At 35.5% G+C, this 23,317-nt stretch overlaps 3 protein-coding genes across 4 annotated transcripts in view; 2 read left to right on the forward strand and 1 right to left on the reverse strand.

Moving 5' to 3' along the window:
- LOC110372913 (uncharacterized) lies at positions 1 to 9,641 on the forward strand. Of its 2 annotated transcripts, none has more exons than XM_021329932.3 (6): positions 1 to 334; positions 425 to 559; positions 722 to 1,159; positions 1,255 to 1,311; positions 5,093 to 5,214; positions 7,580 to 9,641. In XM_021329932.3, the coding sequence occupies exons 2-6, from the start codon at positions 505 to 507 to the stop codon at positions 7,841 to 7,843; spliced, it is 936 nt and encodes a 311-aa protein (XP_021185607.1). In that variant the 5' UTR covers positions 1 to 334; positions 425 to 504; the 3' UTR covers positions 7,844 to 9,641. The 2 variants fall into 2 exon arrangements, with proteins under 2 accessions (XP_021185607.1, XP_021185606.1); XM_021329931.3 differs by having other exon boundaries at positions 2 to 334; positions 425 to 640.
- Positions 9,642 to 10,088: 447 nt separating this feature from the next.
- On the forward strand, positions 10,089 to 13,370 carry LOC110372908 (small ribosomal subunit protein mS31). The gene is made up of 6 exons (XM_021329926.3): positions 10,089 to 10,213; positions 10,316 to 10,584; positions 10,887 to 11,010; positions 11,569 to 11,757; positions 12,467 to 12,693; positions 13,052 to 13,370. The coding sequence occupies exons 1-6, from the start codon at positions 10,203 to 10,205 to the stop codon at positions 13,315 to 13,317; spliced, it is 1,086 nt and encodes a 361-aa protein (XP_021185601.3). The 5' UTR covers positions 10,089 to 10,202; the 3' UTR covers positions 13,318 to 13,370.
- A 182-nt stretch (positions 13,371 to 13,552) lies between these two features.
- The window catches only part of LOC110372909 (uncharacterized), a 28,474-nt gene continuing 18,709 nt past the window's right edge, over positions 13,553 to 23,317 (reverse strand). The window contains exons 3-8 of the mRNA XM_021329927.3: positions 20,513 to 20,571; positions 19,583 to 19,739; positions 18,973 to 19,153; positions 17,239 to 17,395; positions 16,478 to 16,629; positions 13,553 to 15,941 (exon numbers count right to left, since the gene is read on the reverse strand). Coding sequence (XP_021185602.1) covers positions 15,933 to 15,941; positions 16,478 to 16,629; positions 17,239 to 17,395; positions 18,973 to 19,153; positions 19,583 to 19,739; positions 20,513 to 20,571 — 715 coding nt within the window. The 3' untranslated portion in view covers positions 13,553 to 15,932. The remainder of the gene's footprint in view (positions 15,942 to 16,477; positions 16,630 to 17,238; positions 17,396 to 18,972; positions 19,154 to 19,582; positions 19,740 to 20,512; positions 20,572 to 23,317) is intronic.

Genomic DNA, 23,317 nt, shown 5'->3' on the forward strand with positions numbered 1-23,317 from the left:
CACCGTCCAACGGCAAATATACCCCCGCTTGCTAATCGCGGTCATTCCGCATTCACTCGCTCGCTAGAATCACATCGCTGTTCGTACGCTCAGTTCGAATTTGGCGCGCAACCGGTACCGGTCAGGCAGCAGCGACTTGCGCGCCCTTGCAGAAGTTTTATAACGAAACAAGTGAAGGACCGTAAACTTTTGTTTGTTGTGTTGTGTTTACTTTTTTATTTTCGAAGTCACCGAACTGGTTTAACTTTATTAAAGAAGACTTTAGTGTAGTGTAAATTATAGTAAAGTATTGTAATAATAGATAGTAAATACCGTGCCAACGGCTATATTGATGGTATGTAATGTGTGTTGTGATTTTTTATCAACAAGCGGTTATCATGTGCGGTCAGTGTGAACTTATTTGAGCTTTACATCCTTTGTTTAGGTATCTCCGGCGACGCGTACGCTTACGCCCCAATAGTAGTACATCGTACTATAAACAAGTTATCGTAGTATTTACTTACAATGGACGGCGAAAGGAAAATCCATATGAGCGAGGGTGTCCCATTGAACTCACCAGGTGCGGCTAACATTTTTCTGAATACTGGTAAAAATACGAAAGTAAATTCACCCGAAGGGACTGTCATACATCTCAATACAGGTGACTTATTAATTAAATAAAGTAAATGAAATGTATAAAACTGAATTGTATGTAAATAACGTGGTATTTTATTTATTACAGAGAAACCGTCAGACCTCGGCGTGCATATAAATACGACGTTCTCAATAGCGTCTTCCAAGAAAATAAAGCTTTTGTTCGTGTTGAATTTTGTGTTGAGCGTAACATGTATGGTTATAAGTTGTTCCATAGCGTTCTTCTACTGGAACGAAATGATATCGATGAGGAGAGAGCTGGACATGATAAAGGACCATTTTATCATACATAACTTAAACCAGGACAGACTGGTGCAAAGTGCTCTGGTGGCGCGCCCAAGGCCGTCGAGTCTCGCCGAAGCGCGGGAGCCACGAGCGAGGTCATTCGAAGACGACGAAGTCCCGCAGAATGCCAGGAAATACTATGTCGAGGACCTGGGAGAAGATATGTTGCTGGTAGACTCCAAGAAAAAAAATGCAAGCAAAGACAATGCTCCTGTTTATGACTTAACATTACTACAAAAAGGTTGTTATTATGTTCAGTAAATGTTTAATAAAATTTATAAATAGAACATATGTGTCATGTTCAGTACAATAATGGTTGTTTATATTGAATTTCAGAATTAGTGGTGGCTCAATTCAATGGTGCTATCCGAGAGTTCAATTTGGGGAAAGAATGTGAGTATCCATATGGATTATGTTTTTTATTGTTACATATAGTAAGTATACTACTACTAATAAATGTGTAGAGTTATAATACTGGTTATGTAGACAAAGCTACATTATTATAAAACACGTTATATAAAAACGATACAACCATAAACCAGCTGCAGATATTTTATGCCTATTAAATTTGCATATAATATAAATAGATGTGGATGTAGGCACTTCATGACATAATAATAATGCATAGTATCAACAGACTAATCACAGTTTATTCATCAATCATAATGCTAAATAGTCATTACTTTGTGTCTAAGCTTCATACTTTATAAAAGTCTTGCAAACGCCTGGCCACAGATGCCACAAGGGAAACTTTAGCATCTGTTTGGTATAGACCAAATGAATATACAATTCTCAATACTTACTACTAAAGCCGGCTGGCAGCTACACCTTTTTTTGGTGTTTAGAACTTCATATACAATACCTACATAGTTTTTTCTATTCCATCCTGACTGCTTTAAGACCAGTAAAACAAAAGAACAGAGATTTTTATATAGTTGTGTTGTGAATCAAACTAATACAACTGCAAATATGTGATTAAAATGATAATTTATGTGTATGTGACACAGACAGGATACGCCTAGATATTTGCATTGTGTACAAGTCAACTACATACAATTTTCACCCTTATATCATGCCCATAAAGTAGTTATTTCAAAGTACTTTTAAGTTACAAGCCTGACATAGTTTGTGTAAAGAAACTTGGCTCACTTGACTATGTGGTTGTAGTAATTAATCCCCTCATAGTAATTAAGCATCCAGACAATGTTACATAATTCCTTTTGTATATCATCTGCATTCATTAATTGTGGCTACCAATTTATAGCTAGCTGTTAATTAATATTTATTTAAAGATCTCGCTTAGATTTGAACCGCGTGTTCTTAACGGTTTTGCGCGCGAACATTTTTATTATTTTTGCTCTTGACCTTTAGAACTGTTGCAGTAGTCAAAATAATTTTAGTCTACACAAGTCATTATGCTTTGTTTATTCAGTAATGAGGGCAAATTGACGTCTATTGATTCGAGTATAAACTTGTAGCTCGTAGATACACCTTTTCCTTGAAACTGATTGACCCCATTCAGCGAAACTCTGCCAGTTACAAATGCAAAATAATTAACTTTGGTGCTAGAACAGAGTTACTATGATAAATATAACACAAGGTCATTTTTATCAGTATATACCTATTTTTTAACAAGGCATTATTATTTGTTTGGCTATCAGGGGAGTCCCCTGAAGGAAGTTGACTACAATAATGAATACTAAATCGTTTTAATGTTTCGTTCTGTAATGCATCCTGAGGCTACTGGATATTTTAGAAGCATCAACCAATGCAATAAATCACTGTTTAAAGTAGAAAAAAATATCCAAGCAGTGTTGCCTGTTTAAACAATTTGCAATGTAAATATCTTATTGAATATTTCATAATTGGCATCAATAATGGGCACTTGTGAATTTCTAGATAACACGGTAATTGGAATTGCTATCAAAAGTGAAGCAATTGTCAAGAATAAGACAAGTGGCTCACGTCATTGTACTACTTACAATACGACAGTGTTAGCAGTATTGATAGAAATTGCCTGCTATTTCTTGAAAAGAAAAACTATTTTTAATAAGCATATAATTTTTTTTATCTTCTTTATTTAAGCGATTTTTGCAGATAAAACCTAAAATATAGTTAATGTATTGGGTTTCTATATTTTGTCCCTTTTAATCCTGGCAAGACTGCATCATATGGATTAGCCCGAGCATTCGAATTTTAATAAACATAAGTATGATATGTATTTTTGGAAAAATATGTTAGGCATACTGATTCTTAAATCCCTTGAACAAAGCACTTGCAAAACGAGTTTCTTATTAAATTAGCATTGGTTACTTCAAGACTGTTGTTTTAAAACGATTGAATTAAAACTAAAATCCGCCTTTATTGTCAACTTTATTAGTCTTGAATGTAGTTTACCCTAAAGGAGGTTGAATATAAGGCTGCTTTTCAAGTGGGAGTATAATGAACGGTCCGCTTGCCTAATTACATTTAAAAAAACATAAATTAAACATAAACAACCTGTACTAAAAATCAAAGCATCAAAGTACCTACTTAGCATTAAGTTTAAAAAAAATACATTGCCTATTCGTGAAACGTATTCAATCATTGAAAATAAGAATATGATATAGGTACTATGTCTAAACCATATCTAAACACACTGACCTCTTTTACTTTAATCTATTACGATTTATTTACTTGCGTTATTTTCCTTCTGATAGCGTAAAAATTACATAATTGATGATTGCTATTAGCATGAGTTTTCAATCCTTAATATTAAATTGATATAATATTAAATGCTAATAATATTTAATGACGTACCTACATGCTTACGAAAAAAATTGACAGTTCCAAATGAATAAGGCTACTCTATTAGTTACACAGTAACACATTTTTTTATATGTAAACGCTTTTAATTTGTAAATATTTTGTTCTTAGCTGATACCAGGGGAAAGGCCCGCTTATTTAATCTCTATCCTTATTTGTTTTAAACATTTTTATCAAGTAGTAATGGGTTCATACGGGTCATGCGAATTTTATGATACGCTCTCCAATGGAACAAAAAGCTCAGAATGCAGTGTTTTGCACGGAACGATACCCAGCTTTATAAAATTTTACGTGTCAACGTTCTTTAGGCACTAATCATATTTAGTCAGTATACGTATGCCTGTCTCGTACAAATGTGGCAAACCTGTATGCAACACAAAACCTAACGCGACTGAATGAAATTAATATTCAGAGCCGTTATACTTATTTTGTCAAGTTTTTTAACATGGTGTTTAATATTATTAGCTTGGGAATCCTACGTTACAATAGCCAGTAGTAAATCGATGTACAGTCAGCGTCAAAAGGAGCTGAACAAATTAACATTTTCAGAAGTGTCTAACCACGTGAAGGGTCGTAACTTCTTAACAATACAATTACCAACATTTACTTACATTTTAAACTTAAAACAAAGTATATAAATACACCCGTAAGTTATCCAAGACACAGTGCTAGCAGTTTTGAAAATTTAGATTTGTTCAACAACTTTTGAAGCTGACTGTACAAACTAGTTATTCTTCTAAATAAGTACTAAATTATACACCTCGGAATTAATTACCATCAGGAAACCTCAAAATTAATTTATCTTTCACAATTTTTTTCCCACACGAAAATAAAATCAACGTGAATTAAACAAAATTTGCATATCATAATCCAAGTATCCAAAAACGTTAGCAGCTTATCAACAAGCGCCCGCGCATATAGAAAGATCACGAACTGTGTCAGTAGAGCACAATGTGTCACTGTTTACTATCGTTACTATCGAAACCGATATATTTTTATACATTATTTTAAAACGCAAAACGATAATACAAGATAAGTTTAAGAAAGTGTAACTAGGTATGCGTTACCTGGACAACAATTTAGAGCGAATTTTACTACTTGTTAATGTATGAAAAATCTTACTAGGTATAGAACTGTAAACTTTACGATTTTTTATTACAGGCTTACATACGAATACTAATCTCTTTCTGGAAAACTTTATAATTTTAGTAATTTTTAAGAATTTACGCTGATGCTAAAAACAATTTTTAGGATTTTTCGCTGACGCTTTTAATAAGAGCAAAAGTATCAACCCTCTAACCAATGTTCCAAAAAAACCTTGAAATACCCAAAACCTTTCTATTCTAATATCATTGGTCTTTGTCCTCAGCTATCATGGGTCCTTGGGTACGCGACATGGAAGTCTCGTCGAAGAACAGCGAAGACAAAATCGAGCTGAACTCGAATTACGTCACGATCAAAGAAGGCGGCTTATACTTTGTCTATGCCCAGGTATGTATAACTGCATGCTTATCGAGTTATGAGAAATAAGGAAATCTTCACTTGACCTTTTTTATTCTTAATGGCATGAGCTATGTAGGTTGCCAGGACTTTATTGCTAATATGTTGATGTACTACTTCATGGATAAACTCTAAAACTACTGGGCCGATTTTAAATATTCTTTCACCATTAGAAAGCTATATTATCTGCGAGTAAAATAGGCTATATTTTATCCCGGTGCGGGCAGTAGCTCCCACGGGACGCGGGTGAAACCGCGAGAAAACGGCTAGTAGTAGATATAGTAACTAACAGCAAAATAATTACAAAAATATCCGAAAAGCAAAGAAGGGCTTAATTTACTTATTTTTTTAGTACGAACTAAAATATCTTAGTTCCTAATATCCGATAGTGCCACAGACGAGTTACGTCTGTCGTATACACAATATTATAGGTCATTGATATTTACTAAAAAACAAGATCACTGATATTTGCTAAATGATAACAGACTATCGATTTTATTATCTGTACATGTTGGTTATAGACTAGACTAACAGTCCATTTCAAATAGAGTACAACAATATTTTTTTAATAATTCATTCTTGAACATATTAAGCCATTTCATATAATGGGTAGTAACATCATATGTTCTGCCACGAATCAATGGGATGGTTTTACAAGTATATTAGGGAAAAATATATTGAAAAACCGTTTAATTGTGTCTTCTGAAGCTGCCTACTTCAACCACTATTTATGAAATAATTATTACATAAACCAAACAATACTACATATGTATTTGGGTAGTAATATAAATATTCAGAAGCCAGAAAGTCTGACACCAGTCTAACCAAGGGGTATCGGGTTGCCCGGGTTACTGGGTTGAGGAGGTCAGATAGGCAGTCGCTTCTTGTAAAGCACTGGTACTCAGCTGAATCCGGTTAGACTGGAAGCCGACCCCAACGTGATTGGGAAAAGGCTCGGAGGATGATGATGATAAATATTTGTTTGAACTTTATGATTCATTGACCTAAACCAAATGAGTATTAATTATGTAATGGGAAATTTGAAGGGCTTTCAGCTGCGTGAAATACATAGTGGTTGGTTAAACCGCGTAAAACAGCTGTTCATATAATAAATAATTTAATAGTTGATTAATAAAGTAGGTCTACATTATACGTCAGCAATTAATCAAACTTGGAGTTTAAATATGACTACCACACATGGATAAAAAGAAGCTCGTACATGTTATTCTGACATACAAACTATATCCAAGTTCAATGAAATTCCATCCAGTAGTTTTAGCGTGTAGGTGCAACAAACATACAGACACATACATACATTCTTTTCATAACAAACTTTCACATTTATAATATAAACTAGCTGTTGCCCGCGACTTCGTCTGCGTGGGCAATATAGAATTTCCAATTTCGTTTATTTTATCGTTCATTGCTCAACTCCTGTGGGTGATAGCGTGATAATATATAGCCTATGTGTTGAACCGGCCTCCAGGTAATAGTTATGCAAAATTTGATTTAAATCCATGCAGTACTTTTTGAGTTTATCCGGGACAAACATACAGACAAACAGATAAACAGACATTCAGAATCGATCATGGATCACCCCCCAAGTATTCTTTAAAAAAAATATTCAATGTACAGTTTTGACTTTCCTATCATTTTATTATTTATAATAAATAATAATACATTTTTACGTGTATTTATTACATTGTTATCGGCAGGTGCCATAGTTCCCGTAGTTTCCCCATTCCTAGTCCATTAGCATCCCATCACAATAGCCCAAGTAGTTTTCATCCATAGTTAGCAATAGTTTAGCACAGAACCGGGGATTGTCCTTGGGTACATTTCTATAGTGTATACAGGGATAATCGTCGGTTTTGTGTCACCATTTCATTAAAGTTGTCTCAAAAGGGCTTCAGCGTGTTGGCTTCGGCCCCACGTTCGCCTTCCAAAAATCCGGGACTCTGTAGTCCCGTGGTCGGTTAGAGACATACAAAATAATAATAATATAATATAAATATATAATATATAATATAAATTGGTTGTAATTATTTTCCTTTGGATCTTATTATTTATAAAATATATTTTCCCTATACGTAAGCAATCGTAAAAATGGGGCTTAATAATACCACAAATTGATGGGGAATTTTAAATTGTACTTACTTACCTATTTATCACAGCAACGTAATACTCTGTGGTTTGCTACGTTACATTTATTGAGTAGTGATTTTGTAAATTATATTCTGTTATTCGGTTCTTACGCATAACTATAGATATAATGAAGCCTTAGGCATATTTCCCTCTATTGTTAAGTTATCATACAAGACACCATAATAACAAAAACCTCTATTATCTTCTCCAGGTGGTGTACCTAACTAAAGCTCCAAACTGCTTCTTCGTTTGGGCGCATCTAACCGGCAAGGAGCCTCGTTTACTCTCCACTTGCGCGACCGGCGACGACACGAGCAATCGCTCACTAAGCAGGTCCCAGATGTCATGCTCCGTTCAAACCGTCGCCAGGCTGTACAAAGGAGATACCGTCAACATTGCCCAAAGAGAACCGAATAGGACAGTGTTGCTCCGACCAGGGTACAGCTACTTCGGCTTCGTCAAACTTAGTTCCTAATAGGCTGTGAATTAGTTAAGGTAAGGAAACTTTGAAGCCCCGAGCGTTCAACTGTGTGAGTCAGGATTTACGCATACAGTGGCAACTTTACCACAGTGGTGGGGGGTATTTTTTCTAGGTCTCAATATGCCTAAGAGGTCATTGCCGGGGAATTAATGAGGTTTAAGGACCGAGTGATGGGAATACCAAGTTGTGACATATTTTGAACTGTAATTCTGAACTAAATGAGACTTAGCTCATGCTTACTCCATTATTTAAAATAATAATCTGAAAACAGAAAGAATTTCCTCAGGCTCAAATCGTACTTTACGTACTTAAAGTGAAAATAATAGCTAACTTAGTTCTCTATGACTGTCTCATTAGTTTGCTTGAATAATTTTCGCTAAGTTAAGTGGGGTGTGATATTCATCACTGCCAGTTTGAAGAACTACTTAAAACTTATTGCTCAAAAGCATTTTTTGCATTGATTTTTGACATGTAATTATACAATTTGTAGTTTAGTTTGTATGCAATATTAATGCTGTAGGTACTATGCTGAGTTATATTTAGTATAGTCTTAAGTTACCATTGTTTGGTATTCACCGTTTAGACATAAGGCAGTAGACACAGATAGAATGCCGGCAACATACACTAACTTTCGTGTCTTCGAACTATTCTGGATAAAAACAACAATTTAATTACCCTCTGTGGTCTACTGTAATAATAAATTAGAGACCTTACAATGATCTTCATATACATGAGTATTTAACTATATATTTAAGGTGAATGTGTTTTTATCCAGAAATTGAAACACTATGATGTTATTGTATGCACAATAAGAATTTGCTATAACATGGCATTTATCAAGTCTTTCGTTAATTTCATGGGACATAGACTCATTAAAATAATCCACATATTCTTGCAAAAGAGAGAGCTTACGACTTCTTACGAATTAGCTACATATTTAATTTTTCATTGGTATGTGGATTATTTTAATCTTGCCATAATACCCAGTTGGTGCTGATACTAGTTTATAAGTTAATGTTAACAGTCAATTACAAGTAGCTAAAGCTACTATTTATTGTGCCTTATAAATCCAGTAGTAGTTAGTTAAGCCTAGGTATATATGTAATTGTTTTGAAGATGGAAACTACAATTCTAAGAACCTCTTTGTAGAATAGGATTTTATGTTTGTATAGGATATTTGTTTGTATGTGTATAACGTAAAACTAGAACTACATGAGCTTTAGATTTTCAGTGTAAAATATTTAAAAGTCAGTATGCAAATACATTTCCAGTTTTGTTTTCGAAATGATAACTTCGCATTTATGTTAGATTTAATTATGTAAAGGACTCAAGTACACAAACAAGTTTGTTTGAAAAAGTAGGATTAATTGTTATAGAAATGTCTAAAACTATTCTAAGTATAACTAGCTCAAAATGTACGATATTTTTTTAAATCTTGTATATTCTGAGCTTGATGGAACAAAACGAATATTCTGATTCAAAGATGAATCTGAAAGTAGAAATAACTAAAATAAAACTAAGTTTTGTTTTGTGTGTCACAAGTGATAAAAACACACATTTGTAATTACATTGAGTAATTATTTAATTATAAGTTTTTATATAAAAATGTGATGTTGTTAAGAATTAATTGAATATGTATAATTTCTTAAATTTCATTTTGTAGTTATTTCATTGTCTACTTAAACTTATTTGGAATATGTGATAATACTTGTCTTTGTGTATAATAATAATTATTATTTGGAGATTTCTCCCGTCCACAAATAAATGTGCCATATGGTGCCTTACCAGTAAACTTTGTGTATTTTATCTCCTTACCCCAACAAACCTCGCAGATATCTGCTGAATGAAAATAACGATACATATACCTATTGACATAAAAATTGCATTTTTTTATCATAATTGAAACTAGAACTTATGTTAAAGAATTCGTGATATAATGGATACGTAGAGATCGTGCAACATTTGTAACGATTGATATAAATGATTACAAAATACGGAAATCCTTATAGAAAAACAAGCCTTTGTGTGAAGTCAATATGATGAGCAATCTACCTACAAACGTACATTTAATTACCTAGTACCTAATAAATATAATTTCTACATTCGAATTAATAACTACCTCCTTTTTTAAATCGGTTAAAATCAAGAATTGTTACGAATATTGTACTTTTGATTGTCAAATAACGTTTCGTTTCACTTTAGTTTTACCGATTCAGAATCACGCGAAACTTGACATTTCCAAGTGTCACTTTGGTTGAATTGGAACGACGGATTTCATAACCTCAAAAAATTGTGCATCTTTCAGCGATATTGTGTTTTATTTAATATTTATCTGTTCATTAAACACATAAAGATGCTTACCAGGTATACAATTAATTTAAATTGCAATTGAAGCACATTTAATATGAACTCATTTCGTTAGTACCACCTTTATTTGTTATTTAAATTCCTTACTATTAATTTCAGGCTTCGATTCAGAAAAGACTTTCGGCTTATAGTAAGATGTTTAGCAGACAAACCTTCAGACGGTGATGGAAAGGCACTTGAATCGAAGGCTGCACCAGCAAAGCCACAGAAGTCTTCAGATAATGCCACGGAAAAGATTCAAGAGTTGCTAAAGTTAATGTTGGCTGAACCTAAAATAAAAGAGAGTGAATATAAGCAGTTCGCGACTGCGCCCACGATAGAGAGAAGAAAGAAAGGAGATGGAACTCAAGTTACGAAGGAGAAAATAGGTAAGAGTAGAAATTGATAAGTAAATACTACAAAAAAACTGGTATGTGATAACATGAGCCAGTACATAAAACAGTGATTTCTCTATGGAAACGATTTAGTTTCAAGTAATTAATAGGTATATCTCATGACATGTTTTGAGGTAATTACTTAACTATCAAAAGAGGATATTGTTTTATAAGTTTTTCATACTCAACATTTCTTTAAAGTATATTCTTAGTGCAAAATATACTGCAGTTTTATTTCCTACTAAAATATTCTTGAATCTTTACAATAAAAGATCAACAAATTGTTGTGTTTTCAGAGGAGAGCATCACAAAAGCAGCCAGTGACGTGGCTCAAGCTCTTGGTGGTGATGTGAAGCAGACGGAAGCTGAACTACTGTCCCGGGTACTGGGCAAGATCAATCAGACTTCTACCACGCTCAGGTAATATGGAAAATGGGTTGATACGTCAAAAATTTATTGGTATACTTATTTCTAGGGTTTATATGAGACTTATTTTCTGCAGAAAACACTTATGTAAACAGTAATCAATCAGTGAAGCCAGCACGACACATACAGGCTAATTCAACAGCATTTCTTTACTGTATTGTATTTCTCCATTTATCACTACACTATCAAAACCATGGTGAATGGGGACACGAAGCAGGTATATAAACCTATCTGGTCTCTGTGGTTTCACGTGCATACTGACAGAATTACTGGTTGCATCAGGATAAAATGCAGCATTTGTAATATTTTGATGTGCAATCTACATTGCTATTTTCATCACACATTGCCACTTTCAAAACACATACGAAGTGGTGAAGGACAGGTGTTTTGGGTGCTGATTTTGACCTTCAAAAAGTGCTGGTTTTGCAGCCTACTTTGAATAAATTACTTTTTATCTTTATCATTGAAATTTATCAGATTCTTTTGTGTGAAACAGATACATCTATCCAAATCGTAATAATATAACTAACATATATTGTTTATCTATTCCAGTGATCTTCTAGTAGGCATGAAGGTAGACCGTACCAAAGAGCCTGAAGACCTGCAGAAGCAGGAGACACGAGGCCAGCAGGTTAAACGTCTGGTTAATAAGAACAAGGTCGAGGCACAGAACACCAGGTACTATCAGAGGAAAAATAAGACTGCTGATGGCGAGGAGAGAGGAGGAGACAGGAGAAGGACGTAAGTTAAACAAAGTCAATATTTTTTACGAACACACCAATAAGTTTTAATATGTTCATGTAATACAGCTTACGTCAAATATCATTGCATCTCTGAAGACTAGGAGGCTTGTAATGTTTTATGACTGTAGATTCGGATTTCTATTTTGTTCATATATTTTGATAGTTCCCTGGCAGTGAACTCTAGGTTAGGAAATACAGCTAACATTTAATAAATATCAGCTGCAGTTTTCAACCTTACAAATAAGTTGCTGCCTTTTCCAATATTTTCTTTTTTAGGGTGCCGCATCCAAAAGGTAAAACGGGACCCTATTGTTTTCGTTCCTCTGTCCGTCCGTCCATCTGTCACCAGGCTGTATCTCATGATAGTTAGAGAAATGAAATTTTCACAGATGATGTATTTCTGTAGCCGCTATAACAACAAATCTGAAAAATAAAATCTAATCAATATTTTGGGGGGCTCCCATATAACAAATGTGATATTTTTGCTCGATATCGATAACGGCCACAGGTAGATGCGGTTTTACAAATAATGGTACGGCTAAGGGTAATGTGCTTGTCCGACTCGCACCGGACTCGCATTCGGCCGGTTTTTATTAAAATAGCCATACATCAAAACCTACTTGTAGCAAGAAAATAATTGGAGATTCATATGTCATGCAATATATTCACATTGTATGCACAAAAAATAATCTTACCATTACTTACAGAATGTCAACAGCCCAACCAACCACAGTCAATATATTCAGTGGGGAGCCTCTAGGCATCTTCAAAACTAAAGAAGCTAACTACGGAACCAAGCTGGACGTCTGGGAGAACTTGCAACAGCGCGAGTTGACGCTGGCCACCTCACAGCCACCCGCCAACTACTTCCAGAAGATGATACTGTGGACTGAACAAGGAAAAGTCTGGAAATTCCCCATTAATAATGAACAAGGTTTGTTTTCGTTGTATAAAACACTAGCTGTTAACCTATTTTTTACCTGTGTACCGTGGAAAGTACTTCCTAAATCTGAATAACATATAGTCTATGTAACCTGGGTATAATGTAGCTTCCCAAAAGTGAAAGAATTCAAATCGGTTCAGTAGTTACAAAGCCTTTATGGTACATACAAACATCTTTTCAATGAAAGACTGTTCTGCAATAATAGTATAAATAGACAAATTTAAAATGATAATTACATAACGTGACAACTGAATAATAATAATACAAGATACTGTTTCAGCTTATTTTAATCCATACCTCATACTTATTTCCACAACTTATAGGTATTTGTTTTTTCTTTACATTACAGGTTTAGAAGAAGAACAAAATGTACATTTCTCAGAGCACATATTCCTTGACTCCCACCTGGAAGGTTGGTGTCCCAAGAAGGGCCCCATCAGACATTTCATGGAGCTTGTATGCGTAGGTTTATCCAAAAACGCATTCTACACGGTCAAAGAAAAGAAAGACCATATAATGTGGTACAAAGAGTATTTTGAGTCCAAGAAGGATTTATTGTCAGAGGTTGGCGCTTGGGAAGGCCAACCAGCCAGTGCTGAAGCTACTCAGAGTTAATTTATAAGTTTAATTATTATGTATTACACGAAATATATTAGTTTTACAGTGTTGCTTTTAGTTTTTATTTACACTTTTCCTAAAAATTCTGATAAATAAGAAGGAAATCAATGACTGACTTGTACTTTCTCAATTCTATTTCTTGAGTGACAAAATCAACTGCGAAAACAAAAAGGCTAAAAAGCAAAAATTACGTAGTGATTAAGAATGGTTCAGTGATAAATAAAAGACAATATTCATTTTACTTCACTTTATTGCACCTAAGGAAGTACACTTCGTTGCATATTTCGTTGTTTCTGGTCACCATCGATAGTGAGCCAACAAGTTAGTTTACGAATACAAATATTATTATGACGAGAGTGCTACGACTCGTTCGGCTTTATATTGGACATTAAAAAGTCAAAATCGACTTAAAACTATGGATCAATATTGTAAGAATGTTTTCTTAATTCTACCTCTACGTCGAGAGAGCATCAAGACACTACAGAATGTATATTATACATAATAACAATTACCTTTACAACATCATGTCGAAACGACACAATACAATGTTATTTAGTACAAAAAACCTACCCAATCGTTTGTTAAAAAACAAGGAACTTGTTATATCTAAGTACATATTCTTACTTAATCTTCGTATACTTTAAAAGCCTCCAAAAACGTTCCAATATTTAGAGAGAAAAAAAACAAAATGTACAAAATAAAAATGTACTTAAAAAATCACATAATTTTGTACAATATGTGCAAAGTGCACTCAATAATTTGAAATAAAATCTTGCGGCTATGGAAATGTTTTTGAAGTCTAAAAATATTTTTACCATAAAAAACGAGAAAACCATATTTTTAATGGTTAATTATTTAATGAATTTTCTCCGTGTGATATGAATATAGGAAGTATTAGACATAATAGTTAACCGGTTTACCTAATGTTACAACAATAAGTTACTAGAGTGGCCTGAGTATTACTATTTATTAGAGAAACATTGACTGGTCGCAAATATTAGTATTTATATCGTAACCAAAATCTGTCATTTCGAAATATTATGCCTGAATACTCAAAAGCCACTCATATTTTGGGCAGTAAGACCTTTGTAAGTTATACATTTGAAAAGACAAAACATAAATGGCGATTGAGCATTTATACATTCAGTTTACTTTGACTTTAACTACGTATTTGAATATTACATTTAAATAAGTTTTAGTACGTAGGTAGTTTGTTATTCCATTGAAACTAAAAATTACTTCGTCGTATGTCAGTACATTTGTGCAAAATCTGGAAGTTTCAAGGCAAAAAAGTCTTATTACTAAATACATAGACAATCAAACAGAACAAATGACAACAAGTATAGAAAAACAGCGGAAGACAGAAGGAAGCTAGATCAGTCCAAACGGACAAATGATTAACAAATTATTATTAATGATGACCAATTTATAATCGATTAAAATATTTCATATCGATATTTTTTTTTTGTTATTTTATCGATTTACTACCGGGAAACGATTTTTCGTAGATAGAGTGCTTTACTTATTGTTATTTTAACGATAAGTATATTTAGAAGAATGAAAGCGAAAAAGGAACATAATTAAGACACCATTTGGCAAGATAAAACAATTATTATAAGCTGCAAAACACAATAGAAACTTAACTTCCACTAAAAATAGTTATATGTAATGTATTTAGTGTATATTTTGTCTTTTATTTCGTTACGTATGAAAGTTGAGCTAGTTACGATTAAGTTACATTAAGCAGTAATAATCTGCTGAAAATTTTGAAGAATTGAAAGTTATATAATCAAATCTTAATTTTGACAGCTTTGATCGGCTTACTTACAACTTTCAACAACAGAATTAATTTAGTCAAAATTGAGCGCATATCGTTTTAATAACTATAAAAGGGTCATACGTAAAACTACAAAATATTAAAACGGAATGATTTAGTTAACTTTGTAGCAAATTCGTTCTTATTACGAAAACAAAAATGCTTGAAATTGTACTCAAAAATCACTGGATAAAAAGTATTGAACTCATATATTAAGTTTATTACATAGTTCCTAAAAAGTATCCCGTAAGGTTTCTAAAACCGTATACGATACGTTATAAAATTGACATTGGAATGAACTTCTAATGAATGAATGATGTATACAGCGACTAACAATGTTGATACTTGAATATTGAAACTACGTATTTACCAAAAAGTACAAAATTACTGGATTCGTATGATCTGAACTTGTACACAATAGCCTAGCTTGGTCTTTATACACTACATTTAAAAATCAATTATGGCTTTTATGATATCAGTTTACTTCACAAAATTGTGGTCATTTAAATATACGTCACTTAAAAAGACGCAAATCTTCTAAATCATTTCTTCGCAGGAACAACTTCAAAAAGAAAACTATGAGAGGGCTTACATATGGGACTGGTATATCATCTTAAAGTACCCCAATTAAAACAGGAGAATTCTAAAATGAACTTGTGTAAAGTTGGGCCAACATAGGCCATTGTGTACAAGCCAGTGGTAGCAAACGCTACATACAGTCAGCTACATGGAATGACGCGGCGTCGCAATTGACTTCGCTCCTGTGGACGGCTTGTTGTGTGCGAGTCAACCGGCCTTACATCACCTGGAAAATAGATATACAAATGTTATATTACTATGGAGATATTTTATTCCTGTAGCTCAAAATAAAGTGAGCTTGAAGTAAAAAAACAGATAAAAGATCAAGTCAATTTATTTCATAACGAGTTTCTCCATGTTTCGGATGCCACGTTAAGTCATGGGTCCCCAAGTGTCATTTGTACATTTTCGACAGTCGTTACGAGAAGCTAGAAGCCAGGAAATCAGTCAACCAGTCCTACTAAGGGGTATCGCGTTTCTCAAGTAACTGGATTGAGGAGATCAGAGACAGTCACTCCATCTACATCATTTGTAGTAACTAGCATGGTGAGAATTGGAAGTCGACACTAACATAGTATTTGAGCAAAGACTATGCAGACGATCATCCTCTGCCTATGGGTAATCTGATACCTTGGTAAGAAATGCTAGACAGACGATTTGGGCGGTAAAATATTACCATCAACAGCATGTTGGCATTAACTTTCTAGACTTCCTCAATACCCTTTAATTGTATAACTTCCTTGAGGGACAGTGGTATGTTACCTGCAGTATCTGGCTGGCCTCGAAGGCGGTGCCGGGCAGCAGCACGATGGGCGCGGCGACGCGAGCCGCCTCCACGCACACCATGTTGGGGAACTCGTCGTCGCCGAAGTCGGGGATCTCCTTCGCGTACTCCGCCCAGGGGTTCCAGATTACTGTGGAATATTATGATGAGTTTTACTATATCTTACTACCTTCCGCCCGTGGTTTTATACTATGAGAAACATTTCCCCCACCCGGATGGGGATAAAAAGTATACTATGATCATCTCCCGGTTCAAGCTACCCAACAATTTTCAGTGAAATCGGTTCAGCCGTTCTTGACTAATGAATGGAGTAACAAACTCAACTTTCATACTTGTGTAAGTATAGATTTATTTTAGAAATGTAGACCAATAACTCCCATGTTCCTGCACGATCATGAACTCGTATGCAGAGTTCAAGAACACAGCACATCTTAAGACCATATGGTTGATTTTTCCACCATTTGACCACTTTCTAAATACATAGATGGAAATGTTTGTTTTCTTTAAAGTGGTTGTATCAAAATTAGAATTTCCATCCTCGCTCGAAGATCAAAAGGCCCCCACAAGACTAGACGGAGGGATGTAGAAGCGAAAGACATGAAGGAGTGCCATGTGTCCCAGAGCAATGTGACAGATAGAGCGAAGTGGAGAATAAAAAATAGGAAAGCCGACCCCACCACTATGTGGGGTACATAGCAGGAAAGAGATAGGTCGTATCAAAATTAAAACGTAGACTTACCAGTATCAGGGAAGTTATACTTCTGTATCCTCATCTTGCGTCCGCTGACGACGTTAGTGATGATATGCTCCTGCATCGTGTTCTGGTAGATGCGGTCCGTCCACTCGTTGATCGTCACCACCTCCCGCGTCTCTTGGTACACGGCGCCTTCGCGAGTCTGGAATTTAGGTAATAATTTGAGTGTTAGTAAAGAATTGTTCTTTGAGATTTTAAAATTATTAAGAGAATATAGCTACATATCTGTACTTAATCTATAGAATAAAATTGGAGTCAGTTAGGCTCTAGACTCTAAGTAACAATGTAGGTACCATGTAGTATGTACTAATATTTCATCATACCACTATCTAATAGTATTTTACGCGGCTACCCGGTACAGCCAGCCACATCTGGTTAGACTGAAAGCGATCTCAATAATTGTGAATTATTGGGAAAGCGCAGATGTAAGTCATATCATACCATTTCAAATATGTACAACATACTGCTGATATATTTTTTTTCTCAAATAAGGACCAAACATCCCACGACAAAGTTTTTAAAGTTCAATATAATATTAACTATCTAGTCACAACACACAAACGACACTCACAATGACATTGACCCCTGAAACAGTCACCTACGATTGTTTAAACAATGTCAGCTGTCTTATTACATAACAGCATCAAATTATTCATTAAGTAGGTACACAAATATGTATTGTATTATTTTATTTTTTTTGTAATTTCAACAATGATTATTTCTATTTATACTTTTCTTTTTCGACCTACACACCTCCCAAAGATTCATTTACGTTGGTTACAAAAATATCTCAATGGATACCTACCAGGAAATTCTCATTATAATTCGTGAAATATTTAGAAATAAATATTGAAGCAATATGATGATTGATAGGTATAAATATATTTTGCACTTGAGAGCAAAAAATACGGATCCATTACGAAAATATTAATATCTAACTATAGTGTCAGAAGGTAATTATCTACATTCTAATTTTAACCAGTTACCTACCTACTTGTATTGTACAAAAATAAATGTGATTTTATAAATAAAATAATATTCTTGTAGTGCAAAAATAGCCCAGGTTCAAGCTATTTTAAACATCTGTAGAGCGTGGGTAAATCTTGCAATTTGGACGAAAATAGCATTCTTCTTATAACAAGTCTACAATTAATGAGTTTCGCTTAAATATATTATTATCTGATATGAAAATTTAACATCAAACCAACTATCCTTGGAACCTCTCATTATAAATTTTAATTATTTATTTTACTTGTAATAATATATTTATGTGATTAATATAGACTTATGGCTGATTTTATACGCTGTATTTAATTCTCCTTATTAGATTTATTTAGTCTAACTGATTATGACATTGTATGAAGGTATCTTGAGATGGAGTCAAGGTTCATCCCTTGTAAGGGAATCAAAGGATTTGAACATCACAAAAATGATAGTAGAATAAGCCCTACAATTTTAAAATAACTTATTGAGGTTTCTCAAAACTGTTCTTCACAAGATTTTCACAACAGTGAACTGAACACCCTCTCCCTCCGAGTCCTAGTACAGCCGAAAATGACCACTGTTGAACAAAGGCATATCCCAAGCTGGGAAGATTTGCCCAATCTCACCGCGCTGGGCATACCTCTTGTTGAGCGAAGTGTGGGCAATTTTTAGCTAGGTAGCCTCTGGAGAAAAGAACGCAATTTCTAGCTTCGTAGTCGCTGAGTAAAGCCTCACCTTATCAATAAACATACAGCCGTGCATGCCGGTGATCTGGCAGCGGCGCACGTCGGGCACCTTGAAGTAGGTGTGCAGCAGCAGTTGGCAGCTGAACGTCAGCTCCTTGCTCGGGTTGTACACACCGATGTTGAAGTGCAGCTCCTTCTCGCGGAGGATCAGCCTGTAGGTTAATCTGAACCTGGAGAGAAAAGATTATTACAGAAGTCAGTCAAGGAAAGAAGAAAGCCAAACTTAAAGATGACAGAAAGAAGTACATACTTCTAATACTTCTACTTTCTACATACTGCAAAGGTGCTTCTTCGCATTAAAAAATCATAAGACGTACAGAGGATCGTTTTTGCGACCTGTCTCATGAGTCTTGTACCAATTTTAAGCTCAGTAATGAAACATGCTTTGGAAGCATATTCGTACTAATATTAGGTATACATATACAAATCTAAGGGACGACAAGTCCGATTTGAAAAATAATTTCAATGTTATCGTATGTATCGACATTAATCGGGGAAGGCTACAAAAATATGTTTTATCAGGGTACGCGAAGTAGTTCCCTAAGGTCACGTTAACACTGGTGGAAGCTAAGTTATAGTGACAGATATCTAATACTCACTGGAAATGCCACATGGACCTAGTGAAGTCGTCATCCATGAGGCTGAAGACAGCCTCCACGTCGCCGCTGGGCAGGCGCTCCGGCATCTTCTCGACGTGCCAGCGCGCTATCCGGGCGAACCCGTGCTGCGGACCGAACGCCCATTGTCCGAATTGAGCTGAAACGCCATCAATAAATTTAGGCTTTGAACCTTATCGGTCTCAGTAACGATGGAAAAACTATTATCTGTGGCGTTCAACGTGTTAGGTACGCATTTTGGAACTGACTACTTAAATAACTAAATATGCAATTACTTCTTTTTTGATTCAACTAATTGAATGGTTCTTAATGTATGGTAAAGATAAGGTCTATGTTTGACACTCATCCTAAAGTTCGGCATTTAGTAACTTTGGGTTGTAAAATATAGAAAGTGGACGAGAGAGACTGAAGTTTTTAAACTCTACTGTGTAACTTAGGACGTTCAAAATGGTAAAGATGATTTGCACCTTGTAACTATAACGATAGCCACACTACTTATTTGATCAATGCGAGGCAGTTTGACAGTTGGTTATGATTTGGTTATCGCAACCCATCCTAAGATTAACGGTTAGATGCAAATTAGTCCTAAGTAGGAAGCCTCCAAGACTTTAAAGCGACGTCTTATAATTAAGCCACTTATTACTAAGCCTGTCGATTTAATGTTACTCATTAACTTACAATAAACATACACCTGATAATAATGTTTATTAAAAAGCCGGCTGCAATAACCGCGTACCCAAAGACCAGTACAAAAAAACGCAGTAAATAAGAACACATGCTTAACAAACAGGATGACTGGATAAATAAAACTTCTCATAGCGTAAAATCTTGAAAAAAGCTATCTGCCTATTAGTACCCAATACGTATTAGCATAATAATTAGTTACGATAGAAAAATGTGTATTCTACTCACGGAAAACAAACGGTATCCCTCCTCTTATCGCTCTCTTCCCATCAAATACTGCTTGTTTACTGCAACGAAAGAAAAAACACCACGTTGTTAATGGCAAACAAATTCATCATCATCATCAGCCTATCGCAGTCCACTGCTGGACATAGGCCTCTCCAAGTGCACGCCACTGAGATCGATTTTCGGCTTCTCGCATCCAGCTCCTGCCAGCCGTCTTGCGCAAGTCATCACTCCACCGTGCCTGAGGACGTCCTACACTACGTTTGCCGAGGCGCGGTCTCCACTCTAGAACTCGTTTACCCCAACGGTTATCGGTTCTTCGGCTAATATGGCCAGCCCACTGCCACTTCAGCTTGCTGATTCGGTAGGCTATGTCGATGACCTTGGTTCTCTGACGGATTACCTCATTTCTGATGCGATCCCTCAGAGAAACGCCGAGCATAGCTCTTTCCATAGCCCGCTGAGCGACTTTAAACTTGTGGACCAGCCGTACCGTCAGTGTCCACGTTTCGGCTCCGTAAGTCATGACGGGCAGGACGCACTGATTGAAGACTTTTGTCTTTAGGCACTGTGGAATCGACGATGTTAGGACTCGACGTAGCTTCCCAAATGCAGCCCAACCCAACTGAATTCTCCTATTCACCTCGTCCTCAAAGTTGTTTCTACCTAACTGCAATGTCTGCCCGAGGTATACATATTTCCGAACAACTTCGAGAACGGCGCCGTGTATCGCAATCGGTTCCGGTAGAACATGTTCATTGAACATGACCTTGGTTTTGTCCAAGTTCATCCGTAGGCCGATGCGTAGAGAAGATTCAGCCAGGTCGTTAACCCTTAAATTGGCAAATCAATTTATTACAAAAATTTAATTATTTTTTGTTATTTCCTGGTTTATTACGATGACAGACGACTGAAAAAAATCAAAAAAAAAATCTACCTATTACAGTTTTCGCGAAAATCTATGTACTCCGGGGAGTACGTTGCCAACTATAGTGGTTCTTCTGTTCGTACTACGTGGAGTACGTTGCCAAAATATGAATAAAACACATTTTAGTAAAATCTTCACTTTATTAATCATAATTCTTATCAAACTACATAATATGCATTTATTGCGTGTGAGATTCGCGGAAGCAATTTCTTTTGTTACTTTCTCCTACCATAAAACACAAGAGCACATTGCATTTCACGCAAAAAACTTTAGTTCTTCTATCTTTGCAAAACCTACAGCGTGATTGCTTATCTGCTATTTCTGGAAAATGTCCGACAGCATTTTCTGACACTGTCCACCGGCCGTTCAGCTGTAGGTTTCTGAATTATTTTCTCCTTCACCTACCCAAATTCCACCATGTATCGGACCCCTTTCAAGAGCCGACGTCTTGAAAGGGGTCGGGTACAAAGATATAAGCATATCTGCTAAATCAGGTCGTTTCAGGTTCAAGCACTGCTGAAAAAGAAAAAGAAGATGCTGTATGACATACAATTCACAACACAACTGAAGTCATTTTACATAAAAACCAACAAACAAAGGCTAGTTTGCATTTCTAAGTAATAGGCAATGTACTCCGTGTATACCAAAGTTTATGTTGTGGACTTCACTACGTACTTGGCAACGGTATTCAGGGAGTACATACACAGTTATGAACTTATAAAATTGCGATTAGATTATTTACACACAAAATTACGAATGATTGATATTATTTATAATGTTCCTATGCAATTTCAAAGCCAAATAACCACAAGTCCCATCCAAAAAAATGTAGAAAAACACAAAAAACTTACCCGTGACCCGGATACACCAGACCGCTTCGAAGACATTTTGAATTTGACAGCTATTTTTCAATGGAACCACATTCAAATATTTTTTCTACCAAAATATACAATAATGACAAGCCAAAAAGAACAAAAAAATGTATTTTTTTTAAAGATTGGTACTACATTCGATTTAAAAAAAGTTAATGTCTTTTGTGGAGTACACTGCCAATTTAAGGGTTAAGCATCTGTTGTAGGTCCTGCAGCGTTTCCGCCATGATGACGATATCGTCAGCAAATCTCAAGTGAGAGATGTGTTCGCCATTGATGTTGATGCCGCGTCCTTTCCAGTTCAGCGTCTTGAACATATCCTCCATTGCATTAGTGAACAGTTTCGGGGAAATAACATCCCCTTGTCTCACTCCTCGATGCAACGGTATGGGCCTTGTTTGCTGATTCTGTACTTGGACGGACATTGTAGCGGCTTCGTAGAGACATCTCATCACTTGGATGTATCGCCAATCTACTTGACAACGCTGCAGGGACTCCAGAACAGACCAGATTTCAACCGAGTCAAAGGCCTTCTCATAGTCCACAAATGCTAGACACAGGGGCTGATTATACTCTTCGGTCTTCTGTATAATCTGCCGCACTGTGTGGATGTGGTCTATGGTGCCGTATCCGCTCCGAAACCCAGCCTGCTCCGGTGGTTGGAATTCGTCGAGTCTTCGCGCAAGTCGGTTCGTGATCACTCTTGAGAACAGCTTATAGACGTGGCTTAGGAGGGAAATGGGTCGATAGTTCTTCAACTGGGTGCAAACAAATTGCATTGACAAAATATGTCATCATATCGGCACTCATCAGGAATACTAATTTGATCAGTTATTTTCAAAGGAATAAGGCAATAAAAAATGCAATAATTGCTGAAATGTAATGTCATGCTTGAACCACCTATAATTATAGGAGCGATAATTATTGTTTTATGCGTTTAATTCAATTAACACAGCACAAGACAAATGACGGACAGTTAATTTCTTTGACAGTTTTAAAGTTCAATGC

Source organism: Helicoverpa armigera, chromosome 3, assembly GCF_030705265.1.
Source record: "Helicoverpa armigera isolate CAAS_96S chromosome 3, ASM3070526v1, whole genome shotgun sequence".
Taxonomy (NCBI): Eukaryota; Metazoa; Arthropoda; class Insecta; order Lepidoptera; family Noctuidae; genus Helicoverpa; species Helicoverpa armigera.

Excerpts from the sequence above, each read along its gene's own strand:
- LOC110372913 (XM_021329931.3), top strand. The coding sequence starts at position 505 with ATGGACGGCGAAAGGAAAATCCATATGAGCGAGGGTGTCCCATTGAAC. Across the intron at positions 1,160-1,254 it reads CTTAACATTACTACAAAAAG|AATTAGTGGTGGCTCAATTC; the intron begins GTTGTTATTATG and ends ATTGAATTTCAG. Across the intron at positions 1,312-5,092 it reads GTTCAATTTGGGGAAAGAAT|CTATCATGGGTCCTTGGGTA; the intron begins GTGAGTATCCAT and ends CTTTGTCCTCAG.
- LOC110372908 (XM_021329926.3), top strand. Across the intron at positions 10,585-10,886 it reads AGTTACGAAGGAGAAAATAG|AGGAGAGCATCACAAAAGCA; the intron begins GTAAGAGTAGAA and ends TTGTGTTTTCAG. Across the intron at positions 11,011-11,568 it reads CAGACTTCTACCACGCTCAG|TGATCTTCTAGTAGGCATGA; the intron begins GTAATATGGAAA and ends TATCTATTCCAG.